This window comes from Sarcophilus harrisii, chromosome 3 (assembly GCF_902635505.1).
Source record: "Sarcophilus harrisii chromosome 3, mSarHar1.11, whole genome shotgun sequence".
Lineage (NCBI taxonomy): Eukaryota > Metazoa > Chordata > Mammalia > Dasyuromorphia > Dasyuridae > Sarcophilus > Sarcophilus harrisii.
Genome location: NC_045428.1, coordinates 1,676,706 through 1,699,963, shown reverse-complemented (window position 1 = coordinate 1,699,963; position 23,258 = coordinate 1,676,706). Strand labels below are relative to the sequence as shown.

Sequence of the window (23,258 nt, the reverse complement as noted above, 5' to 3'; positions counted from 1 at the left end):
TATTTCTCAGAGTGCTTTGTAATTGAATCTATACAAGTCTTTTACATGTTTTGGAAGATTAATCCCCGGTTACTTAAGCCTTTAGTAGATATTTGGAATGGGATTTCCCTTTTTCTTGTTGTAGTCTTTAATTGTCATTTTGAAATGTTGATTTCTGAGGATTTATTTTGTAATTGATAACTTAGCTGAAGCTATTATCTCAATTAGTATCTTCACAGATTTCCTGAGGTTTTCCAAGCAAGCTGTCATATCCTCAGTGAATGGGGATAATTTTATCTTCTCACCTATCTTTTTTATAAAAATGCCTTTCTCTTGTCTTATTTCTATTGCTAACATTTCCAGATCTATAGGCAGATAATAGTGAGCATCCTTGCTTTACTCCTCTATTTCTTTGGAAAAGGTTCTACTCTATCCCTGTTTGCCTATATAATGTTTATTTCGGGTTTTAGTTGTTTTTTATGATACTTTTAAAAAGTCCCATTTATGCCTAGGCTGATAGCCACAGGGAGGGTATTAGCTTTGGCAAAGACTTTTGCTCTGTCTTTTGAGATGCTTATGTTTAGGATATTGTGTTTTCATGTGCTTTGTAATTATGGCGGTTGTCTTCCTAATGTTGAATCATCTGTGCATCCCTGATGTAAATGGCCCTCGATTATACGGCTTGGTTTCTTTGGTAAGTTCCTATCATCCGTTTGATAAGATTGGTTTGAAATTTGTGTGTCAGTGTTCAGGAATGATCTTGTGGCTTTTCTTGGTCTCGGGAAAGGATTGTTTCTCCGTTTTTGAGAATAATTTCTGAAGTGTGGCTAAAACCTGCCCCTTAAAAGGACAGAGAGAATTTGCCTGTGAATCCTCAGCGTCAGGGTGTTTCCCCCGGGTGGTTTCCTTTTGCATGTGGCATTTCCGTGCCCTCTGTGCCAGTCTCCTGGCGGCGGCGTGTGGCTGGCTGGGTCTTGCAGCTCAGATTTCCTTTAGGAGTGTGGGTCCTCTCGGGCCATCCCTGGGACTGCTGGGCTGCCTGTGCTTTCTGCCACCACCCTCGTTTTCTTGTTTATCCCTGAAATTTGAGGTCAAGACAAACGAAGGGATTTTTATAAACAGCATTTTCTCTCAGTGCACAGCCAGCCACCAGATGGCGATGCCACAAAACGGGCCTTTAATGAGTTCCTGCTGGTGCTGCCACGGACTGTTTACTTTTTAAAGCTAGAGCCGTTGTCATGCATTGGCCAAAGAACCACTGAGGGAAGGTGGGGGTTGGGGGGAGTTGTAGCTAAACAGAATAATTCCTAGGGAACTATAAATTGGTGCAATTCTAATCAGGAAATTTAGCTTAAAAAAACCACCCCCAGAGGTCACATTTATGAGGGCTTGTTGCATGGAGGGCCCGGGGCTTGGCCCGGGGCTTGGCCCGGGGTGGGGGGGAGGGGGCTGGGAGGGGAGGGAGAGGCTTCCTACCCTGGAGCAGCTCTCCCACACCCCCCCAACTAGACTTGGACATCTCAGGCCTGGGGCCCGGGCCACCCCTCCCCTTGTAGACTTGTATTGGTCTGACATGCTTTTCAAAAAAAAATTTAATGAAAAGTTTTTGTCGAAATTTATTTTTCTAGTTACACATAAAGATACTTTCAGCATTCCATTTTTGTAAGGTTTCGAGTTCCACGTTGTTTTCTCCCTCCGTCTTTTACTTCCTCCTTTCCCAAGACGGCAAGCAATCCAATATGGGTTATACATGTGTGGTTGTTTTAAACTAATGTCCGTTCTAGTCATGATGGGAAAAGAAAAATCGGAACAAAAAGGAAAACCCGTGAGAGAGAACATGGGATCCCTGCATCGCAGAGAAGCACTCAGGCCGGCACACACGGTCTTGCTGCTCCTGGGGCTGGTGTTAGTCCCGCTCCTCCCTTTCTCTCCCTTTCTCTCAGGGGCGAGTCCAGCCTTTCTCCCTTTCTCTCCAAGGGATGCTCCTCGTCATGGCTGCGTGGCTCTGGACATGTGACGTACTCTCATCTGCCTCGGTTTTCTGGACTGCAGAATGGAGATGGCAGCAGTGCCCACTGTCTGGAGGCGGCAGCCACCCCCAGGCCAGCTCCGAGGAATCCACACAAAGCAGCCCTCAGAGACAGCAGGGGGTCTGATGGCTAAAGCCCCCTCTGCTGTCCCAAGGATGCCGGGCCCAGCTCTGCTGAGTGGATGGGCCCAGATCTAGGCTGCAGGGAAACACCTGGTAAGGGCTGGGCCCTGCTGGCCATGGTTTCAGTTCTGGGACAGAGGGGACCGTGTGGCTGGGAGCCCTCCCTGTGGCTTCAGAACAGATGGAAGAGCCAAAGTAGAGCCCTTGGCAAATGGTAGGAGGAAGGACTCAAGTTGGGGCACAATTCTCCCTACTTGAGGACTGCCACTTGATTACGCTAATAGCTGCTACAACACAAAATAAAACAATAAATAAATAAGTAAACACACATTGAGGAAACAGAGGGAAAGAATCCAACCATAGATGGCTACTCTGGGGATAGAAAAGACTTGAGATCAACATAACTGAAAAAAGCCACTCCTTTTTCGATGGGAAACATCAAATTGTCCCAGGCACAAAAAGGATTCTTGGGAGAACTTCAAAAGGACTTTAAAAATCAAGTAAGAGGGATCCAGGAAAAATCAGAAGAAAAAAGAGCAATTCAAGAAATATATGGAAAGAAAGAACCGGAAAGAGAATAAAAAACCTGTAGAAGAAAATAATTCCTTGAAAACTGGAATCGGTCAAAGGAAAGCTAATAATGTTCTAAGATACCAAGAAATAATAAAACAAAGCCAAAAAAATGGGGGGGAAAGTAGAACAGAATCTGAACTATCTCATCAGAAAAACATCTACTCTGGAGGAGTGATTTAAGGAGAAGTAATAAAAGTATAAAAGAATAAAAATGGACTGCCTGAAAATTATAATAAAAGAAAATAAATCTCGGTACCATATGACAAGAAATTATCAAGGAAAATTGCTTTGAAGTTCTAGGCCAAGAAGGCAAAGTAAAAATGGGGGTGGGGGGGGGGAGAAATCTACCAAAAGAAAGCTCAAGAGGAAAACTTGCAGGAATATCATAGCCGAGTTTCAGAGTTCTCAGATTACAGAGAAAATACTGGAAGCAACAAGGAAAAAAAAAAAGCAATTTAAATATTATGGAGCTTCCATAAGGGTTACATAAGACCTAGCAGCTACTGTTTTAAAAGACCATAGGTCTTGGAATACTCTTTTATTTTGTAGAGCAAAAGAGTTGGTTACAGCTAACGGCAACTTAACCAGCAAAGTTTGGTATAATCCGGGGGGGGAGGGGGGAGATAAATGAATAAAATTAGACTTTCAAGTTTTTTTGTGACAAAAACACCAAAACTTAAGGGAAATTTTGATATCTAACCTCCAGGATAAATATAAAGTAAACATTAAAGATCCAATTATGAGGGACTAAATAAATTGTTTACTTTATACATAGGAAAATATTAACAGTACTTTTATGACTGGTATCATTGTTGGGTCGTTTGAAGAAAGATTTGGTCTGAGATGAATATGATTTAAAAAAATAAAACTGGAAGGAAAGAAAAAGAAATAATTAGCTCATAAAAAATGAGGTGTGAAAGAAATTGATAGTGAAGAAGCTAATGGGGGAAGGAAGATAGGTAGTGCTGGAATCAAATTCTCATTGGGAATGAGTTCAAGAAGGAATAGCATACATATTTGGAAGAGTTAAGAAAATTTAAATTCAAAAAGGAACAAGAGTGTAAAGGAGAGAGGATAAGGGAAGGGCAAGGTAGAAGATATAATAGGTAAAAAGAAGAATGTAAAGTAGAGGAATGAGGAAAGAAAATAGTGAGAAGGATAGTAGGGGGAGGAATATATTGTAAGGAGGAAAATACACAACAAATAATTGTAGCTTAGACTTGGAATAAGATAAATTCACTCATAAAACAGCAACAGAGAACAGATTTAAATTTCGATTTCAACAATATGTTGCTTTCAGGAAACATAAAAATGAGAGATACACAAAAAAGATACGAAGAAAGGGCAGGAGTAAAATTTAATATGTAAAAAAAAAGCAGGGATAGTAACCACAGTCTCAGATTAAGTTGAAATAGATTGCATCAAAAATGAAGAAGAGAAACTACACTATGTTAGCAGTATTATTCAGTCGTCTTTTAGACCATTTAAAACACCTAGACATTTTAAAATATCTGAGGGTATATCTGCCAAAATAGACACAGGACCTTTATTAATGCAAATTAGGCTTATTCATAAAATTTTTTTATATGAACATATTCAGATCTAAATAACTGAAATATTTATTGTTTATGGATAAGTGAAGCCCATGTAATTTTTAAAGTTTTTTTTATTAAAGCCTTTTATTTTCGAAACATATGCATAGATAATTTTCAACATTCGCCCTCGCAAAACCTTTTTCCAGATGTTTTTCTCCCTCCTTCCCCCCTCCCCCCACTCCCTCCCCTAGACAGCAAGTAATCTAATATCATATAATTTTTTTTAAAGCTTTTTATTTTCAAAACATAATGCACGGATAATTTTTCAACATTGACCCTTGCATAGCCTTGTGTTCCAAATTTTCCCTTCCTTTCCCCCACTCCCTCCCCTAGTTGACAAGCAATCCAATAGATGTTATACATGTTAAATCCAATATGTGTAAACATATTTATACAGTTCTCTTGCTGCACAAGAAAAATCAGATCAAAAAGGAAACAAAATGAAATGCAAGTGAACATCATCAAAAAGAGTGAGAATGTTATGTTGTGGTCCACACTCAGTTCCTACAGTGCTCTCTCTGGGTGTAGATGGCTCTCTTCATCCCTGAACAATTGGAACTGGTTTGAATCATCTCATTGTTAGAAGGAGCCACGTTCATCAGAATCAATCATTGTAAGGTCGTCTTATTGCTGTGTACAATGACATCCTGGTTCTACTCACTTCACTCAGCATCAGTTTCTATGAGTCTCTTCAGGCCTCTCTGAAATCATCCTGCTGGTCATTTCTTATAGAACAATGAGATTCCATAACATACACATACCATAACTTATTCAGCCATTTTCCAACTGATGGGCACCCATTCAATTTCCAGTTTCTTGCTACTACAAAAAGGACTGCCACGAACATTTTTGTACATGTGGGTCCTTTTCCCTTTTTTTTGATCTCTTTGGGATACAGACCCAGCAATGACACTGCTGGATCAAAGGGTATGGACAGTTTAATAGCTCTTTGGACATAGTTCCATATTGCTCTCCAGAATGGTTAGATCCATTCACAACTCCACCAACAATGTATCAGTATCCCAGTTTTCCTACATCCCTTCCAACATTCATCATTATCTTTTCTTGTCATCTTAGACAGTCTGAGAGGTGTGTAGTATACCATATAATTTTTAATGTGTTATTTTATATATCTAATCTTTTTATTCAAATTTATCCCAATTAAATTACTAAAAATTATTTTATCGAATTAGAAAAAATAGTGAAATTCATTTGGAAAAACAAAAGGTTAGAAACTTGAAAGACATGGGGAAAAGTTGTAAAGAAAGTAAATTCAGCAACGTCAGACCTTAACCTATATATTATAAGATGAGAGCATTGTTGAAGTGTAAAAAAGATAATTTTGATCATTTTAAATCAAAATTTTTTTGTAATTAAAATCTGTAGATACAGAAAAATAGAAGGAATGTATAAAATTGGGAAAAAATTTTTCATAGTCTCTTATAGGATATGGATTGGAATTGGAATAGTGCTGTGGTATAGGAAATGATGAATTGGTTGATTTAGAAAGTCATGGAAAGACTTGGACTTAGGAAGGAAGATGCTGTTCACTGTTAGAGAAACATGATACAAAGAAATAAGTATAATATGGTCTTATGTGTATATAGGTATCTTTGTACATGTATAGGCATCTGTACTTCTGTGCACCTCTGTGTTTAATTGTAGCCTTTTTTACAGTGGGGAGGAAAAAAGAGGGGAAAATAAAGTTAAAAGTGCACAGCAGAGAACAAAAGAAAACCAACTGTGAAGTAAAGAAAAGCTGTGCAGTTTTGAAAATAGGCTGCAGTAATTATTATATAGGTTTATTAAAATGAAAATTTATTGTTTGGTATTGAATCCTCTCTTACTGTCTCCTATGTACATGGAGTTTTTTTTTTTTTTTTCCCCACTTTGTATTTAAATTTAAAAAATTAGGCCAGAAAATGATCAAACAAACAGCAGAAAAAGACCCTGACTATAGAAAGTTACTATGGTGACAAGGAAGATGAAAATGCAAGCTCAGAAGAAGACAACAAAATCAAAACATACTTCATCCAAAGCCTCGAAGGAAATTATCGTCTCTGGGCCATGGAAGAGCTCAAAGAGTATTTTGAAAATCAAGTAAAGAAGATAAACAAAAAATTGGCAACAGAAGTGAGAATGATATAAGAAAATCATGAAAAAAGAGTCAGTAGCTTGGTAAAGGAGGCACAAGAAAACAGCAAAGAAAAAACACCACCTTATAAAACAGAGTAGATCCAAATGGTAGAAGAGGCACAAATACTGTGGAGAGAATGCCTTGAAAAGCAGAATGGAGGGGCAGCTAGATGGTGCAGTGGATAGAACCAGCCCTGAGTCAGGAAGACCTGAGTTCAAATCTGATCTGATACTTAACGCTTCCTATCTGTGTGACCCTAGGCAAGTCACTTAACCCCAATTCCTTCCCCAAAAAACAAAAAAGAAAAGCTAGAATTGGCCAAAAGGAAAAGAAGATAAAAAGCTCATTGAAGAAAACAATTCTTTAAAAATCCAAATTGGATAAGTAAAAGCTAATGACTTTTTGAGACATCAAGAAAAAATAAAGCAAAATCAAAAGAATGAAAAAAAAATACAAGAAAATGTGAAATAATTTATTGAAAACACCAGCTTACCTGTAAAAATAGATCCAGGAGAGATAATTTAAGAATCCTTGGATTACAAGAAAACCACAATAAAAACAACAACAAAAAAAAACAACAAAAAAACTAGACATCATCTTTAAAGAAAACTGCCCTGATATTTTACAACCAGAGGGCAAAATAGAAATGGAAATAATCCACCAATCACCTCCTGAAAGAGATCCCAAAATGAAGACTCTCAGAAATATTATAGTCAAACTGCATAGATTTTAGTCTCAAAAAGAAACAGTTGAAATATTGGGGAGTCAGAGTCAGGATATCACAAGATTGAGCTTCTCTACCTTAAAGAGTTGGAGAACTTGGAATATGATGTTGCAGAAAACAAAAGATCTAGGAGTATAACCAATTTTTGCTTATACTATCCTATCCAGACTGTGAAAAAGATTTTTTTCAGTATTCTCTGATCTGTATCTTATTTTTCAGGTATATAAAAAACGAAGTCAAATTTGTAGAAATAAGAGCCAATCCACAATTAATAAATGAATAGACAATTTTCAGACAAAGCAATCAAAGCTATGTATGGTCATGTAAAAAAAATGCTCTAAATCATTATTGATTAGAGAAATGAAAATTTTAAAAACTTTGAGCTACCACCCCACCTATCAGATTGACTAATATGACAGAAAAGGAAAATGATAAATATTGAAGAGGATGTGGGAAAATTAAAAACAAAACAAAACAAAGCAAATGCACAGTTAGTAAAGTTGTGTATTGATGTAACTGTTCTGGAGAACAATTTGGAACTAGGTCCAAAAGCTTATAAAACCATACTTACCCTTTGACCCAGCAACATCGCTACTAAATCTACGTGCCCCAAAGGGTAAAAAACAAAAAAATACTGTGAAAAATGTTTTACAGCAGCTCTTTTAGTGATGGCACAGAAATGGGAATAGAGAGGTCCATCAGTTTGGGAATGATTAAACAAGTTGTCATATTTGATCGTGATTGAAAACTGTTGTAATGTAAAAAAAAAAAAGAACAGAAAACTATCCGAAAAACCTAGAAGACTTATATGAACTGATGTAAAATGAAATGAGCAGAACCAGTAGAACTTTATACACAATAACTGCAATGTTGTGTGATGGTGTCTGAGTAATTTAGCAGCTCTCTGCAATACAGTGATCCAGGATTGTACAGAGAAGTTATGGAGCTTGGATGCACATCGAAGATACTTTTTCTTTGCCTTTTTTAATGGGATGGGGCGGGGGACCAGGTTTTTTTTTCTTTCACAACATCCTCACATGGAAATGTATTTTGTATGATGCCACAAGAAAAGCCAATGTCAGATTGCTTACCAATTGGGAGGAGATGAGAAGGGAGGAGAGAATTTGGAACTCAAAAATTGAAAATAAAAAGGAATATAAAAATTGTTTTTAATGTGATTAGGTTAAAAATAAAAGTGTTAAAGAAAGAAAAGTAATGGCATGTCATGTACCTCCCAGGATTGTTGTACTGATCAGATGAGATAATCCTTCTAAAGCGCTTAGCCAGATGTCTGGCACGTAGTAGGCATTGATAAATGCTTATTCCTTCTCCACCCCCACCTCCTTGGACCTTTGATCCCTTCCCCTCCTGTTTTAGACCAGTTTACTTTAAGTACAAGCACAGCCCAGGGCTCTGCCATCCTTTGAAATAAAGACCTTTCACTTACTTGTTCCTCCTGTGCTTCCAGCCTGTTGGCCTGCCTCTTTCCTTCCCCCTTTAATCAGCAAGTTCATTCTGTGCTTTCATTTATATTCCTGTCTCTAAACCTCTGGAATTAACTTGTGAATGTCTGGGCTGTGGATGAGGGCCGGCCTGGTTGTATTGGGAGCTTTGGGCTGGATTATCAAGGACTTGGGATGCTAGCCAGAGTCCTGGGGGCCATTGGAGTGGTTAAGTGGTACCTTATTGGACATGGGGGTCCAGGATGACTCCTAGACCAGATGCTTCAGGGTCGGGAATCTCATCTCCCCCTTCTGCTGGCCCAACCCCTTTTCCTGCTCATCCCCTGCCCACTTGCCCAGGTGATTTCCTGAAGCCCCTCTCTGACCGTATAGTTCCCAGCAGGAACTCCTGTGGGACATTCAGCTGAGATCTGTACTTTTGCCAAACTTGGGGCATAGCTCCTGGCCCTGCTCTCTTTTCAGGACGGATGTTGCTCCCCTCCTTGCCCAGCACTGACCCCCCCAGGCCGGGGATGCTCTCCCTCTTCAGTAGCTTAGCTTAACTTTCTTTTCCTCCATGAGCCTTGTCCCCAGCAATTGCTAACGTCTCCCACCCCTCACATTACCTGGCATTTACTTTATATGTATTTCTTGATGTCTATGCACATGTTGTTTCCCTTTGTAGAAGGAAAGTTGTTGAGGGCAGCGATTACTCTGGTTTTTGTCCTTTGCCTGTCTGGGCCTAGCACTTAGTAGGTCCTTCTTGTTCACTCTTTTGGACCCTGCCTGGGCGTGCCATTTCCTTTTGCACACGGGCACTTCGGAATTGCTTATTCCCTGGTCGGCTTCTGCTTGGCACCGGCTGACAAGCCCCTCCTCAGGATGGTCTGGGAGAGTCTGGATCTGGAGCATATGCTTGGCTCTCCGTCAAGCCTGGAGATTGAACCCTCTCGTCCCGATGAGAAATGTGCTAGGGTCTGAAGCCGTGATTAAAGCTCAGTGTGTGAGGGAAGCATTAAAATCACCACCCATCTGGAGCTTTCAGGAGCCTGTAACCTTTATTGATAGATTGTAGCAGGATTTCTCCTCGTAGCGCTCTCCTTTCCTTCCATCTCTTATGGCCCTTAACATTTTTAATAAGGGGAAAAAAGAGGAAGAGGAGAAAAAATATAACCAAAGTAATGAATACATTAAAAAAAAGTCTGACATACATTCAGTCATTTGTACCTGGGGACCTCCCAGCTCTGGCAAGCACTAGGACAGGAGTATTTTCTCATTTGCTCTTCTTTAGGGTCATGTTCATTCTTTATAAATTTCCTGTATTTGCTTTTGATTATTGTTGTTATTGAAAGGGAGGATGGTTCTTTCTGTTTTACAAGGTATTCATAATATTTATTCTTTTCTTGAATCTCCCTACTTCACTTTGCATTAGGTGAGATCATCTCTAAGTGTTTTCATGTTTCTTTATATTAATTCCATTCCATTCATGCAACATAGTTGGTTTAGCCATTCTGCCATCATGTGTTTCCAATTTTTTGCTTTCATAAAAAATGCTGCCATAAATGTTTTCTTGTATATGAGATCTTTTCCCAGTTAGTAACCTCCTTGGGTCCGATTCTCGTAGAATGTTTTGGTCACAGAATACGGACAATTAGTTGCTTTATTTGCCTATTTCCCATTTGTTTTCTACAGCGGCACAACTATAGGATTTTTTATTTTAAAAATTAATGTATTTTCACTGTCCTCTTCACTGAACAATAGTCCCTCCCCCCCAAAAAAAGAAGGAAAAGAAAACTCTCCTAATATAGAAATACTCCAACAAAACAGATATTCACAATGCCCATGTCCAAAAATGTATCTCTCATTATGAATTTTAAGTCTGTCACCTTTCCAGCAGGAGATGGGCAGCATGGTTCAACTTCAACCCTCTGGAGTATTAATTGATCATTGCATTAAAGAAAGTTCTCATCAGAATATAACTTGTACTCTTTAAATGTTACTGGTGCTTTTTTTTTTTTTTTTAAATCCCCATTTCCAATATGACTCATTTTGTCAAAGTAGAAATCTCCTTGTATATAAAAAATAAAATGAGCCCGCCAGTTGGACAGCTCTGAAATGATGTGCCTTTCCCTAGCTGCAGTCTATCACCTGTTCTCCCGTGCTTCTCAGCAGACCTCACTGCAATTGGTCAGTTTGGAGGCGCTGAATATCATTTCCTTTAAGTTATTGATTCTACCTTTATTCGTCAACATTAGTCTACACCAGCCTTCTTGTTTCTCTGCTTTGTGTTTTGCATTTATTGCAACAAAGTAATAGCAGATTCATATACTATTATTTTTCCTTAGTTGATGCTAGGTTTTTGTGCAGTGGATATCACAATGTGCACTATGGACCCAAGAGCCTTTCAAGGGGTTGACAAATTGAAAATTATTTTTATAATAACAATACTAAGATATTATTTGTCTATTAATATAATCCTTACTTTTCTAATTTTATATCTGTGGGGCTGGATTTTCTTCAAATAATTTAATTAAAACAACCCATCAAAACAGATTGAATGCAAAAGGAGCTTTGAGAATCCAATTGTTAAAAAGAGATTCTCTCCATCTCCCATCTTCCCCATAAATTAAAAAAAAAAAAAGCAATACCCATTTTCTTGTTTTTTTTTATGCTTTGGAAAACAATGATTTTTCATAAATGAATTACTTAGCTAATATCTAATGATTTTAATCATTGCTATTTTAAACAATTAAATATTGGTAGGTATAATCCATATAAACAGAAGCTTTGTGGGGTTCTCTATTTTAGGAGCATAAAGGAATTCTAAGGCCACTGTTAAAGATGCCTACTATTTCCCTCTTCTCTTTTGCCACTTGGAAGTACATGTTTAGTAGTAGTGTTGTAAAGTTGAATTAACACTTTAGTAGTTACTATGAGCAGTTCAGTAACTTTTAAAATAGGATCAGAACATCCGAAATCTAGGGGTGGAAGTCCCCTTATTTTTTAGAGGTATGGACAGTTTCACTGACTTGTTAAACAGAACTTTTAATCCCTATTCTCCTATCTTTCAGGGTAGGGAAGAAAAGAAGCACTTAGCACCTGTATGTGTACTTTTTAAATATTATTTTGGAGAATATGATTGTTATCTCTTGTATTTCCACTTTTTAGTGTTTGTAGTATGTTGTCTTGGGGACATAATGTGTATACATCCAGAGACACATCTCATTAGGTTATGCTTTCTTATTAGTCTTCTGCAGTTAGGGCTTGGTCTTTACTTTTATTCAGAGTTCCCAGTTTTTCAACATTGTTTGTTTTTACAGTATTGTCATTGTATTACTTGTTGTTCTGGTCCTCAGCATCAGTTTATACAAGTCTCCCTAGGTTCCTCTAAAATCATCCCCATCCCGCCAGTGTTTTTTAAAGAACAGTAGTTTGCTATTATAATTGTGTACCAGAACTTGTGCATTCCTCCGGTGATGGGCACTTCTCTCAGATTCCTATTCTTTACCATCTTAAAAAGGAATTATAAATATTTTTGTCTATTCTTATTGAGAGAGTTTGATTTGCTTACAACTGATCCCTCCCTCAATCTTGCTCTAATTTTTTCATCTTTTCCTTTCCACCCTGTACCATTAAAGTCATTTTTCCAGCTCAGGTTGATAGAGAGGACTATTGCTATTGGGGACTAGGTCCCTTAAGACAGAAAAAAGAATGACTCCAAAACAGGTATAAACAAAGCCTCAAGTTCTTAGAATTCTCAAGAATTCTTAGAAAAGATAAATGTCCATGCCCTGAATGTGTCCTCAGAGGAAGCTTCTAGGAGAAGTCCTCAATTGCTGAAGCATTTCTAGCATTTTACACTTGCACTTTTTCTTGTCAGTCATGCACAGAAAATAGTTTATGTGACTTTTTTGCCTTGCGTTAAAGGTAAAGCCAATGTAGCAGGCTAAGGAAGGAGTGAAAATGCTTGTTCCTTCCTGAGTGAAAATCAAGAATTACTCTTAGTCCTCTGTAGCCTGGGGGAAACGTGCTAATGGAGTTCAGGGGAAGTAGCCCCACACAAGGAGTCATTTGTGATTTGGGACAAATCCTTACCTCTTTCTTGTTCTTTTCCTTTTTGTATAGAGACATAGTAGATGAGCTTCTTCTGAAGCCCTTTTCAACTCTTTAAGTCTCTGATCCTGACTTTTTTACTTTCATAGAAATCTGCCCTTGTGATTTTTGTCATCCTTCTGCCCCCAATCCCTCCCTCCTTCTTCAAAAAAAAAAAAGCCTGCTAGCCAAAAATAGTGTAAACCAAATCTCATATTGATCTTTTGACTTAATTACATTTCTGAGTGTCAGTTTTCAGCCTACGTTTCCCCCAATTTGTATGCTATATCTAAATCTTTGGTTTCCTGGAACTTTAAATTTTTTTCTTTTATTTATCCATTTACTTATTTTTTTAGCATTACCTTCACCAAAGTTAAGTTATTTTGGGAGACTTTTTTTTTAATTTGAGTTACAAATTCTCTGCCTCCCATCCCTTCCCTATCCATTGAGAAAGCAAGCAGTATATCAGTCACACATGAGGAAAATCAGGTGAAACATTTCAATAGTAGCCATGTTACCACCAAAAAAAGAAGCAGCAGCAGCAAAAAATATAAAGAAAATGAAAAAAATTATGCTTCAACCTACACTTAGAGTCCATCATTTCTGGATTAGAGTTCAGTCTCTGGAGATGAGAAACATTTTTCATCATATATCCTTTGAATTGTCTTAGACCACAGTCTCGATCAGAGTATCTGAAACTTCCACAGTTCATTATCATTACACCATTGCAGTTACTGAGTACACTCTTCTCCTGGTTCTATTCATTTCACTTTGCATCAGTTCCTATAAGTCTTCTCAAGTTTTTCTGAAATCATCCTGCTTGTTATTTCTTATAGCATGATAGTATTCCTTCGCAATCATATACAACAACTTGTTCTGTCATTCCCTAATTAATAGACATACCCTCAATTTTCAGTTTTTTTTTGCCATCATAAAGAGTTGTTATTCATAAATTGATTGAAATGGAGACTTTCAATTAATATAGAACTAAATTTGAAATCTAAAAAAAGTTGTTATTAATATCATCTTTTTGCATATATTATCTTTGTCTTTTTTCTTTCATCTTTAGAATATAGACATATTTGTGATATTCATAGGGTAAACATGGTTTCATAGCTCTTTAGACGTGGTTCCAAATTGCTCTCCAGAAAAGTTGGATCAGTCCACAATTCCACTAACTGTGCATGCATTTGTATCCCTGTTTTTCCATATCCCCTTCAGAATTTGTCATTTCCTTTTTTTTTTCCCCTCCATATTAGCCAATCTGATAGATGTGAAGTGGTACATTAGTGCTACTTTCTCTAATCATTAGTGATTTGGAGCATTTTTTTATGTTACTATTGGTAGCCTTGATTTCTTCTTTTGAAAACTGCCTGTTCATATCCTTTGACCATTTATCAATTGGGGAATGGCTCTTATTTTTATGAATTTAGCTCACTTCCTTTTATCTTTGAAAAACTGAGGCTTTTATTAGAGAAAATCGCTGTACATTTTCTCTCACAGTTTTGTAATTTCCTTCTAATTTTGGCTGCCTTAGTTTTGTTTGTATAAAGCCTTTTTAAAATTTCAAGTGATCAGAATTATGCATTTCATTTCCTCTGATCCTCTCAATTTCTTGGTCATAAACTGTTTCCTTATCCATAGATGTGACAAGTAAAATTTTTTTATCTTCCCCAACTTGCCTATGATATCATCCTCTCTGTTTAAATTACGAGCCCATTTTGATTTCATCTTAGTATATGGTGGGAGATGTGGTCAGTCTGCCAGACCGCTTTTTGAGTTTCCCAGCTATATTTGTCTATTGGACAGAATATCAGAATGTTGATGTCTTTCCCCCAAAGATTGGATCTTTGAGTTGATCAAACACTGGATTATTATATTTACTACTGAGTCTTGTGAACCTACCCTTATTGCATTGATCCACCACTGTATTTCTTATTCAGATTGTTTTGAAAATAACTGGTTTATAATATACTTTGAAATTTGATACTGCTAGGCCATCTTCCTTCACAATTTAAAACATTGATTTCCTTGATATTCTTGAGCTTTTGTTCTGCCAGATAAATTTTGTTGTTATATTTTCTAGTTCTATAAAATAATTCTTTGGTAGTTTGATATAGGTATGGTACTGTGTAGATAAAATAATTTAAGTAGAATTGTCGTTTTTATTATATTAGCTCAGCCTATCTTTGAACAATTAATATTTTTCCAGTTGTTTAGATCTGTCTTTATATGAAAAGTGCATTGTGATTGTGTTCATATATATTCCCTGGGTTTTATACCCCATGTATTTTATGATGTCTCCAGTTGTTTTAAATTTCTCTTTCTTTCTCTTCCTGCTGTGTTTTGTTGGTAATATAATTTTATGTCCTGCAACTTTGCAAAAGTTAATTGTTAGTTAGAATTTTCTAAGTGCACCATCATATCATTTACAAGAGTTACTGTTTTGTTTTTGTTGTCTTATTTTTATTCTTTCAATTTCTTGTTATTGCTATAGCCAGCATTTTTAATAACAATCTTGAATAACAGTGGCTGACAGTAGACATCTTTGCTTCACCCCTGATCTCACTGGGAAGGCTTCTAGGTTATCTGCATCACAAATAATGTTGACTTTTGGTTTTAAATAGCATTTATCATTTTAAGAAAGGCTCTATTGATTCCTGTGTTCTCTAGGGTTGGGTGTTTTTTTTTTTTGTTTGTTTGTTTTTAGTGGTAATGGGTTTGTATTTTGTCAAAAGCTTTTTCCGCATCTATTAAAATGGTGGTAGTTTTAAGATTTTGGGGTCAGATTCTGACCTTCTGAGTTGTCTTAGCTGGAAAGACGTCTCACACTATCCTTACCTTGACTCTGCTACTCCAGAATGCGATTCGATGCACTATTTCAAAGCTGTTTGGAGAGCTTAGATGGGTTGCTGCTTTTAATCCATCATTTTAGCCCTGCTTCCTCAAGTCCTTCAGATTTTAATTTCCCATTTCCAATGTCTTGAATAACTTGTTAGTGTAGGGTGATTTTCCCAGAGGAGAAACATTTCCTATCCCCTTGAGGGTGGACCCTTGGGTGACCCCTTTTAGCTGTTGGAGTGCCCAGAGACAGGCCCTGTTGCCTTGTCTGATGTCTTCATGATCTGATAAATGAGGGCCCCGTGGGGAGCCCACAGGAGCTGGCGAAGGGCCCCTGTGCTTCATCCTCCCGGCCTCCTTGCCAGGAAGAGGCAGGCCCAGAAGCACCAGAGCTTATAGTTTCCATTAGCTTTGGGGCTTCTGGGGCTGCAAACATGGCGAGCTTCATCTCAGCCACAAATGATCACAACCTCCTTGGGTGTCAGCTTGCTTTTCCTGGGAGTCTCCTCTTCCTCCTCTCTCCTCCTTCCTCCTGTGCTTGTCACTGTTCTTCCTCCTGCTTTCATTTCCTTCTCTTCCTTTTTTCTCCATGTCTGCCTCCTCCCTCTTTTCTTTCTCTTCCTTCCATTTTTCCATAATTCCATAATTTCCAAATTCCATAAATTTCTGGAGATAGCAGAATTCTGAACACTTATCAGTTTTGAATGCTTTCTAAAGTTGACACATATTGTTAAAATGGATAGTTTTAATTTGTTGATAAAGTGATGTGTATAATTTCATGTTAGAAGATATTTCTTCTTTAATGTCTCAAAAGTTCCAGAAGTGAAGTGTTAATTTTGCCAATTAATTATCTTTACCTTTAAACTTAATTATTGAAACATTGTGAGTGAAGGAACATTATTATGACAGAAAAAATGGCTGTGCTGCATTCAAAATGGATATCCTCTTCCCCCTTTTATTATGTTCTTGTTTCCCAGTGCAAGATAGCAAACAGTTTTTGGAAGCACTTTTAATGAAATCTCATTTCTGATGTAATAATTTGTTCATTAATAACAAAATGGCTTTTTTAGGTCACAGGATCTTAAGTAGTCAGGAGGATTGCAGAGAGAACATTTCCTTGTTAAATTCAGTTTGTTTATAATTTATGTAAGCAGCAAAGATGCCATTGGATTTTACTATGCCTGTGATTGAAACTTGGTAATTGTGATCTGCGGTTTCTCCACCCAGTGCATTAAATCAAGCAGCCCCAAAGGGTCTTGGTAGTCCAGTGCTTAGAACATCCCTCTGTACCTGCTAGTCGACCTCACTTCCTGGATTTCAGTCTGTCTAGTTGTCAGCTAACAAAAGAACAGCTTCTGATCCCTGCAGACCTCGGGGAGAGGATAATCGGAACGAGCAATCCACCTTAGTCTGCCTTCTTTGTCTCCGAAAATGAGCCCGGCCTTCCGGCAAGTAACAGGTAGAGAGGGAAGACCCAGGCTGCTGGGTGGATTGAACTTAGAGGAGGACTGAAGAGCAGCTTGGGAGATGTTCATTTGCCTGATCTGCGAGCGATGCTGCTGTAATTCTCTCTGCAGTTGCCTCTGATCACTCAGCGCTGAGCAGCTGCTGGAGGAATCAGACTGCCTGGCAACCACCTGCAGGGCTGCAGAGATGAATTACATTTTCGGAAACAACACGCTTCTGTACTCTCGTGCCAGTCGGGGAGGCAACCCCGGCTCCAGCCACAGCTCGGCAGGCCCCAAGCAGAAACCCTGGGCCCAGAAGGGCTCGAGCGACGAGCTGCAGCCGGAGCCCAGCCCTTCCCGCTGGCAGCAGATCGTGGCATTCTTCACTCGCAGACACAGCTTTATTGACTGCATCTCGGTGGCTGCCAGCTCCACCCAGGTAATCCGTCGTCACTTGTTGGAATGGTTGTGGACTCGGAGGATCGGGCCCTGGCTTTGCACGGCTTCTTCCCGTTCGGGGAGATGGGGTGGAACGTTAGATTCCTTGTTTATGTTACATAATTTGAACTCCGAGAGATTGATGGGCTTCCAGGCTGGGGAACACAGGGCTTAATGCCGAGTGGGGAACAGAAACCTCTCTTCGCCTTATGTAATTAAAAAGACAACAACAACAGACCCGGCAGTCGGTCCTGAGATGCTTTTGAATGACAGCTCAGAAATGCCATGACATCGATGTATGCGTCAGTGTGTAAATCAGCAAAGCTGAAAATTGTTGATCCGGTTAGCCTTTTTTCCCCAGTAAATATGGTGATTATACAACATATTGAATAGTCTAACAGATTAAATGCTAATTTGTCATTCCTCTTTTGAAGGGATTGATAACCATAGAAAGATCATTTTCTTACAGGAATAGGAAATTGCAAAATTCATAGATAAGGTTTCCTGAGACCTAGCTGGTTGCTTTCCAGCTCTGAAATTTTGAACTGAATATTAAAAAATATTTTGTAAGGAAGTGTCTGTTATCAACACAGTAATGGGAGAAATCTTAGGGTATTGTTCATGTGGCATCGTTTTGTCAGGTTTTTTCCTTAGCTTCTAAATTTGTTTGCAGTGAGTAAATCTATTACACTGTAATTTTCTGTCATTCCATATTTTTCTGTCAGTACATAAATTGTGATTTAAACTGGGGGCAGTGGACGTCAGCATTAAAGCTCTACATGAAGAGGCAGGGAGAAAATATTAAAAGTCAGTGATCCGGGAGAATGACGTACAAACTGATTTCTATATTCCATCAGAATTGAAGCAGCAAAAATATTAAAAATATCTAGTTTAGGGTTTTGTTTTTTAAATACTAAATATAAAAACTGTGAATCAGGTGGTTGTTTTTTGAATGAAGAAGGATCTGTCTCTGCATATAATTTGTTCAGTACAACTATATCTTGTTAAGGCCAAGGACCCTTCTTATTAATTATTTAACAGGAGCAACGAAATAAATAGTTTATAATTCAGCAGTTTCTTTCTAGTTGTGGGCATCTTAGTGGCTACTTATTGTCTACTTTAAAAGTACTTAAACTTTCTTAAGTGATATGTCATTTGTTTTTTGTTTTGGAGGCAGACAGGGTTAAATGACTAGAAGTATCTAAGGTGGATCTGAACTTAAATCCTGATTCCTGGGCCAGTGTGCCATCCACTGAGCCACCTAGTTTCCCCATGATATTTCTTTCCTTCATTCCTTTTTTTTTTTTTAATCCCAGTTTTTCCTTTTGTTTGAAGTCAGAAAGGATATTTTCTCCTAAGTTAATTTCTATAAATTAAATGTCTTATAAAATCCTACTTTTGCAATAAATCATCTCTTAAGTATCATCTATCAAGTAACTTGTATTAGGTTTCATTAAACTCATTTTCAGTCAGTAGATTTTGTTTCTAAGGATCTTTTATCTTATAAAGGGAAGAATGAAATGTAAAGATGCCTCACATGTAGGCCTGGCATTCGGTTATTCTATGTTAACATTAAATTAGCCCTTACAAAAATGTTTAATGGGGATTTGTGCTAGCCTACAAATCTCACTTTCATTCTTAGTACCTAAGTAATATAGCGATGTACTTATAAAAAGTGAAAGGCGCAGTGTTCCTTAGAATGAATTAATTGAGCTCATTGGTTTAAAGCAAGGTACTTTCTTTGAAAAATTTAGTTAAGGTAACTTAGGAATTGAGTCCCAAGCCCAAGCAATTGTTGATTTTTTTTCTTGTTTTCCTAAGATGCTAATCAAGATTTTATCTAGACTTAGATTATCACTACCTGTGACAGAGCAGTTTCAGTTTTGAGTCTTCTCTTTAGATAGATTTCTTTAAGGGTTGGGGGTGTAATTCTTTAGACTTTTCCTTAAAATTTTGTCTCTTTTAGAAAAGAGGCTTAGGTCTAGAAATGTCAACGGCTTGTTCCTTACCTCATCAGGAACTTGTAAAGCTCCGAGGGAATAGGTGGAGATAGCGATGGCCGCTGTCAGTGGCGAAGAGCCGGACTTCAAGAACTTGACTGCCTCGTGGTACAAAGGACTGACCGGTTTGGTAGGCGCTTTCCTGTTGGGGCCGGCTTCCTTGCTCTGGTCACTGCTCTGCTCCTTCCTTCCACCACCTGAGCTTCCCAGAGGAAAGATTAAATAGAGAAACTAGCTGGAAAAAACATATTGGTGATAGTAACGGTGGGCTCTCTTTAATGACCTCAGAACAACAAAGGAGACATTAAAGATAAAGCCTTAACATTGGCCTTGCCAAGCCCTGTACTCCTGGGAGTCGTGGGTCTCCATTTCTCTCCTCGAGTGGGAAACGCAAAAGCTTTTGGTTTGGGGAAGATCTTTTCCTATTTCCAGTTGTTTCCCTGTTGTATTCATGTGTATTCCCTTAAGCCAAGATGTCCGTTCTCCTCCAATTTCAGATAGTCTTTCTGCCCTGCTTTAGATAAATGTCAATGGCTACAACCCAGAGTACTTGGTTAGGTCAGCCCCTTGGGTGGGAAGCTTTGTGTGTGAGTGCGTGTTTCTGTGTGCACATGAGTAAGTGTGTGTGTGTACAGATGCTTCCTGGTTCCCCGTCCAGTAGGAGACACACACCTTGCCCACTGTCCTTTCACTGCCTGCAGTTGAGTGTGATCATCTAGTAATAGTCTCTTAATGGATTTCTAAGGAGCAGATCAAGTTTCTTGCATAAGAAGGAGCAGAGGAAAACCTGTGTGCATGGGCCCACACTGGCAGATGCAGGGGGCCCGCAGGTCAGAGAGCTGCCCGGGCTGGGCCGGCATCGTTAAGAGGGGTTCTGTCACCAGTGAGATCAGTGATCCATTAGAGGAATAAAAATACCAAAATAAAAGAGGGGCTCCTTCAGAGACACAAAACAGCAGGTAGAGTTGGTTACTGTGTGGCAGACGCGGGCTCGATTGGCTCCACGAGGGTGAAGCTGCCTGTTACTTTTCTGAGTAGATCTTCTTTGGGTCACTATAAAAGTTATCGCCATTTCCCCCAAAGAGTGGTCTGTGAATGGATGTCTCCTGTAACTTTCTGGAGCTTCTGCACTGACCTCCCTTTCCTAACTGAAACCCTCGGCGTTGGAGGAATCGATTTTATTTCCCCCTTAAGGAGCACACTCTCTCCCATATGAGAAACTCACTTCACCATGTTCAGGTGGTCACAGATTCTTTGTGATTGCTCATAGCTCATCTTGGGAACGGGATAGTTTTCTTATCTTTGGAGCTTTTGTGCATTTGATATTTTATATCTAAGACCTCTCTCTCTCCCTCCAGTTTTTAGAATGTCTTTGATGAGCCATTGCATGTTTTTATTACTGATGATACAACTTGAATTCATTGGTCTGAGAATGAAACACGTTGACCAACTTCTGCCAGATGGGTAGTAAGAATTCATTTTGCTGGTTCTTGGGGCTTTTCTTAGAAGCTTAAAAAATTTCAATTAGAAAGTGGAGAGTGAGAAGGAAAGGTAAAATTTTAGGGCAAAATTAAACCCTTAATGCCCTGTAAAAACAGATACTTTTGTGCGAAGCAGAAGCGTCTACAGTATGAGGACTGAAAGGGGAGTCGTGAGGGTTAAAGTCCAGAAAGTCAGTAGACCTCGACAATGGCAGAAAGAGGCAGTCCAGAGGGCAGTTATTCCAGGGTGCAGAGGCGAGTGCCAAGAGGAGACACATAGCTTAGGCCTGGTTGTGAGATTGGAAAAGTCAGACCCAGAACTGCGAGAGAAATGAAAGTTGCCTCGTGTGGGCCCTTGCACATGTACCATGAAGGTCCCCATAGGAAGCACCCATTGGAGGAGGGGGCTGGTCTTCTGGAGTTCAGAGTGAGGAATCAGTGAATGGAAGAGCAATAGGCAGCAGAAGCAGCAAGCCTGGGGAGGGACTGGAGTCAGCAAAATGGGGGCCAGGGAGGATGGAGGCAAGAGCAGGAAAAGCCCTGCCCTCCATCAGTGGCTATTGAGCCACCACAAATGGACTCTAACCATCAGTCACTGACGGAGAAAAAGCTTTGCTTCCAGAAGTCTTCACAGATCTAAAATTGGTGCTTCCAAAAGGGAGGTGCAGCTGGAGCACCGACACATGCCCAGACGAGGCTTGCAGGGGGTGGAAGTGGGGGGGGGGGCACACTCTTCAGGATGCTGAGGGGGCTAGAAGTGTGAGAATAAAACTTGGTGAGCTTATTGTTACCAAAAATGTTGACCGGGAGCTAGTATAGATAGGATATCTTCCTGTCTTGCTATTAAATTTTCATGGGACTAATTTATGTTCTCACTGAAGGCATATTTGAAAAACTATATGATAAATATGTGTGAGAAGGGAAATAAGTAGGGTTTAGGGATATTTGACAGCAAGGCAAGCGATTTCTGTCACAATTGACTGAAAAGCCTGGAGCTGTGGTTTTCAAAGTGGGGCTGGAGGACCCCTGGGGGTTCTGGAAACCTTTCAGAGGGTCTGCAAGGTCTGTGCTGTTTCTCTAATAAGACTACATCAGTAGACAAAACCCACATAAACAAAAGCCCTTTCTAGAAGTATCCTCAATAATGAATGTAAGGGGGTCCGAGGCCCAGCTAGTTTGACAGCAGAACGAGCTCACGTTGTGCTCACTGCTTGTGCTGACTAGAGCAGAGCATTCCTTTAAACCAGGAATTCTTATCCTGCAGTTCAGTGACCCGTATGGACAGGTATCAGGGAGAGGGCTATGAACTGGGCGGGGGGAAACTAAATGTCTAACTGAATTTTAACATCTAACTTCAATAATGAACTTTGGGGTTGGTGGCGGTGTTTTAAAAACATTATTCTGAGAGGGTAAAGGCTCCCCCGTATGCCTGAGGTGTGTGAGTAGATGGGAAGGACTCTCCCCCAAGAAGAGGTCCCTTGTACCTGTGGGCACAGATCATACACGAATCTCTGAAAGTGGGCCGGGTGTAGATTTACTCCAGCCTGCGATTTCTCATAAGGATTTTCCCAGGGTGGCCTGTGGTGAGGGCTGCATTACAAAGAGAAGGTCCTGGAATTAAGGTTTGGAAAGACTTCTTGCAGAAGCTATAATTTTATCAAGATTTCCAGGAAGTCAGAAGACCAGTAGTTAGAGCAGAGGAGGGAAAGCATGTCCGGCATGGGCGATGGTCAGAGCTGAGAAAGGGGGTCCTAGTGGTGGAACAGCCAAGAGGCCAGGATCCCTGATGTGGAAAGGGCCCGTTGGGGAGAAGGGTGGAGGGAGCATGTGTGAAGGGATGCTTCGTACTTCTCCTGGAGGGGAAAGGAAGCCCCTGGAGTTTATGGATTAGTTCTCCACTTGAGGAAAACCACTTTGGCAGCTGAGGGGAGGATAACTACCATGAGGAGAAACTTGAAGAGAGGCAGCAGCTGTTCTGGTAGTCCAGGGTTGTATTGGGGAAAGGGGGCCTAGAAGAAATGAGCCAACCATGGATGGGCCTGCACTGGATCCTCAGGGGGAGAGAGTGAAGAGTCCAGCCTGAGGGACTAGAGGCTGGTGTGACCTCTCTGGTCACAGGCGAATCAGGAGGACAGGGTTACCGTGTTGACTACATGAAGCATTGGAAGGGAGCCAAACTTCCTAACTGAGTTCCACAGTCTACTCAAAAGCAGTTGGACTATCAGGGAAAGAGTAATGGGAATAAAACTCACCCGGTGTCACTTGGATGGGGGACCATGAAATTGAAAGGCAGGTGGTGAGGAGGGAGGCAGGAGGAACCGGGTTCAAGCAGGCCACCTGAACTCTCCTTGCCCCT

The 23,258-nt window shown here is 39.5% G+C and overlaps 1 protein-coding gene across 22 annotated transcripts in view; it reads left to right on the top strand.

Annotated features, from left to right (window-relative positions):
• The window catches only part of DLG1 (discs large MAGUK scaffold protein 1), a 271,420-nt gene that overhangs the window by 176,074 nt on the left and 72,088 nt on the right, over window positions 1-23,258 (top strand). Inside the window, exon 1 of one of the 22 annotated variants that reach the window (XM_031963576.1) lies at window positions 16,731-17,422. The exons of 16 other annotated variants lie outside the window; for them this stretch is intronic. In XM_031963576.1, the coding sequence (XP_031819436.1) occupies window positions 17,189-17,422 (234 nt within the window). In that variant the 5' untranslated portion in view covers window positions 16,731-17,188. Of the gene's footprint in view, window positions 1-16,730; window positions 17,423-23,258 lie in introns of those variants that run through there. 5 more of the 22 variants (XM_031963580.1, XM_031963579.1, XM_031963582.1 and 2 more) reach the window with 5 other exon arrangements.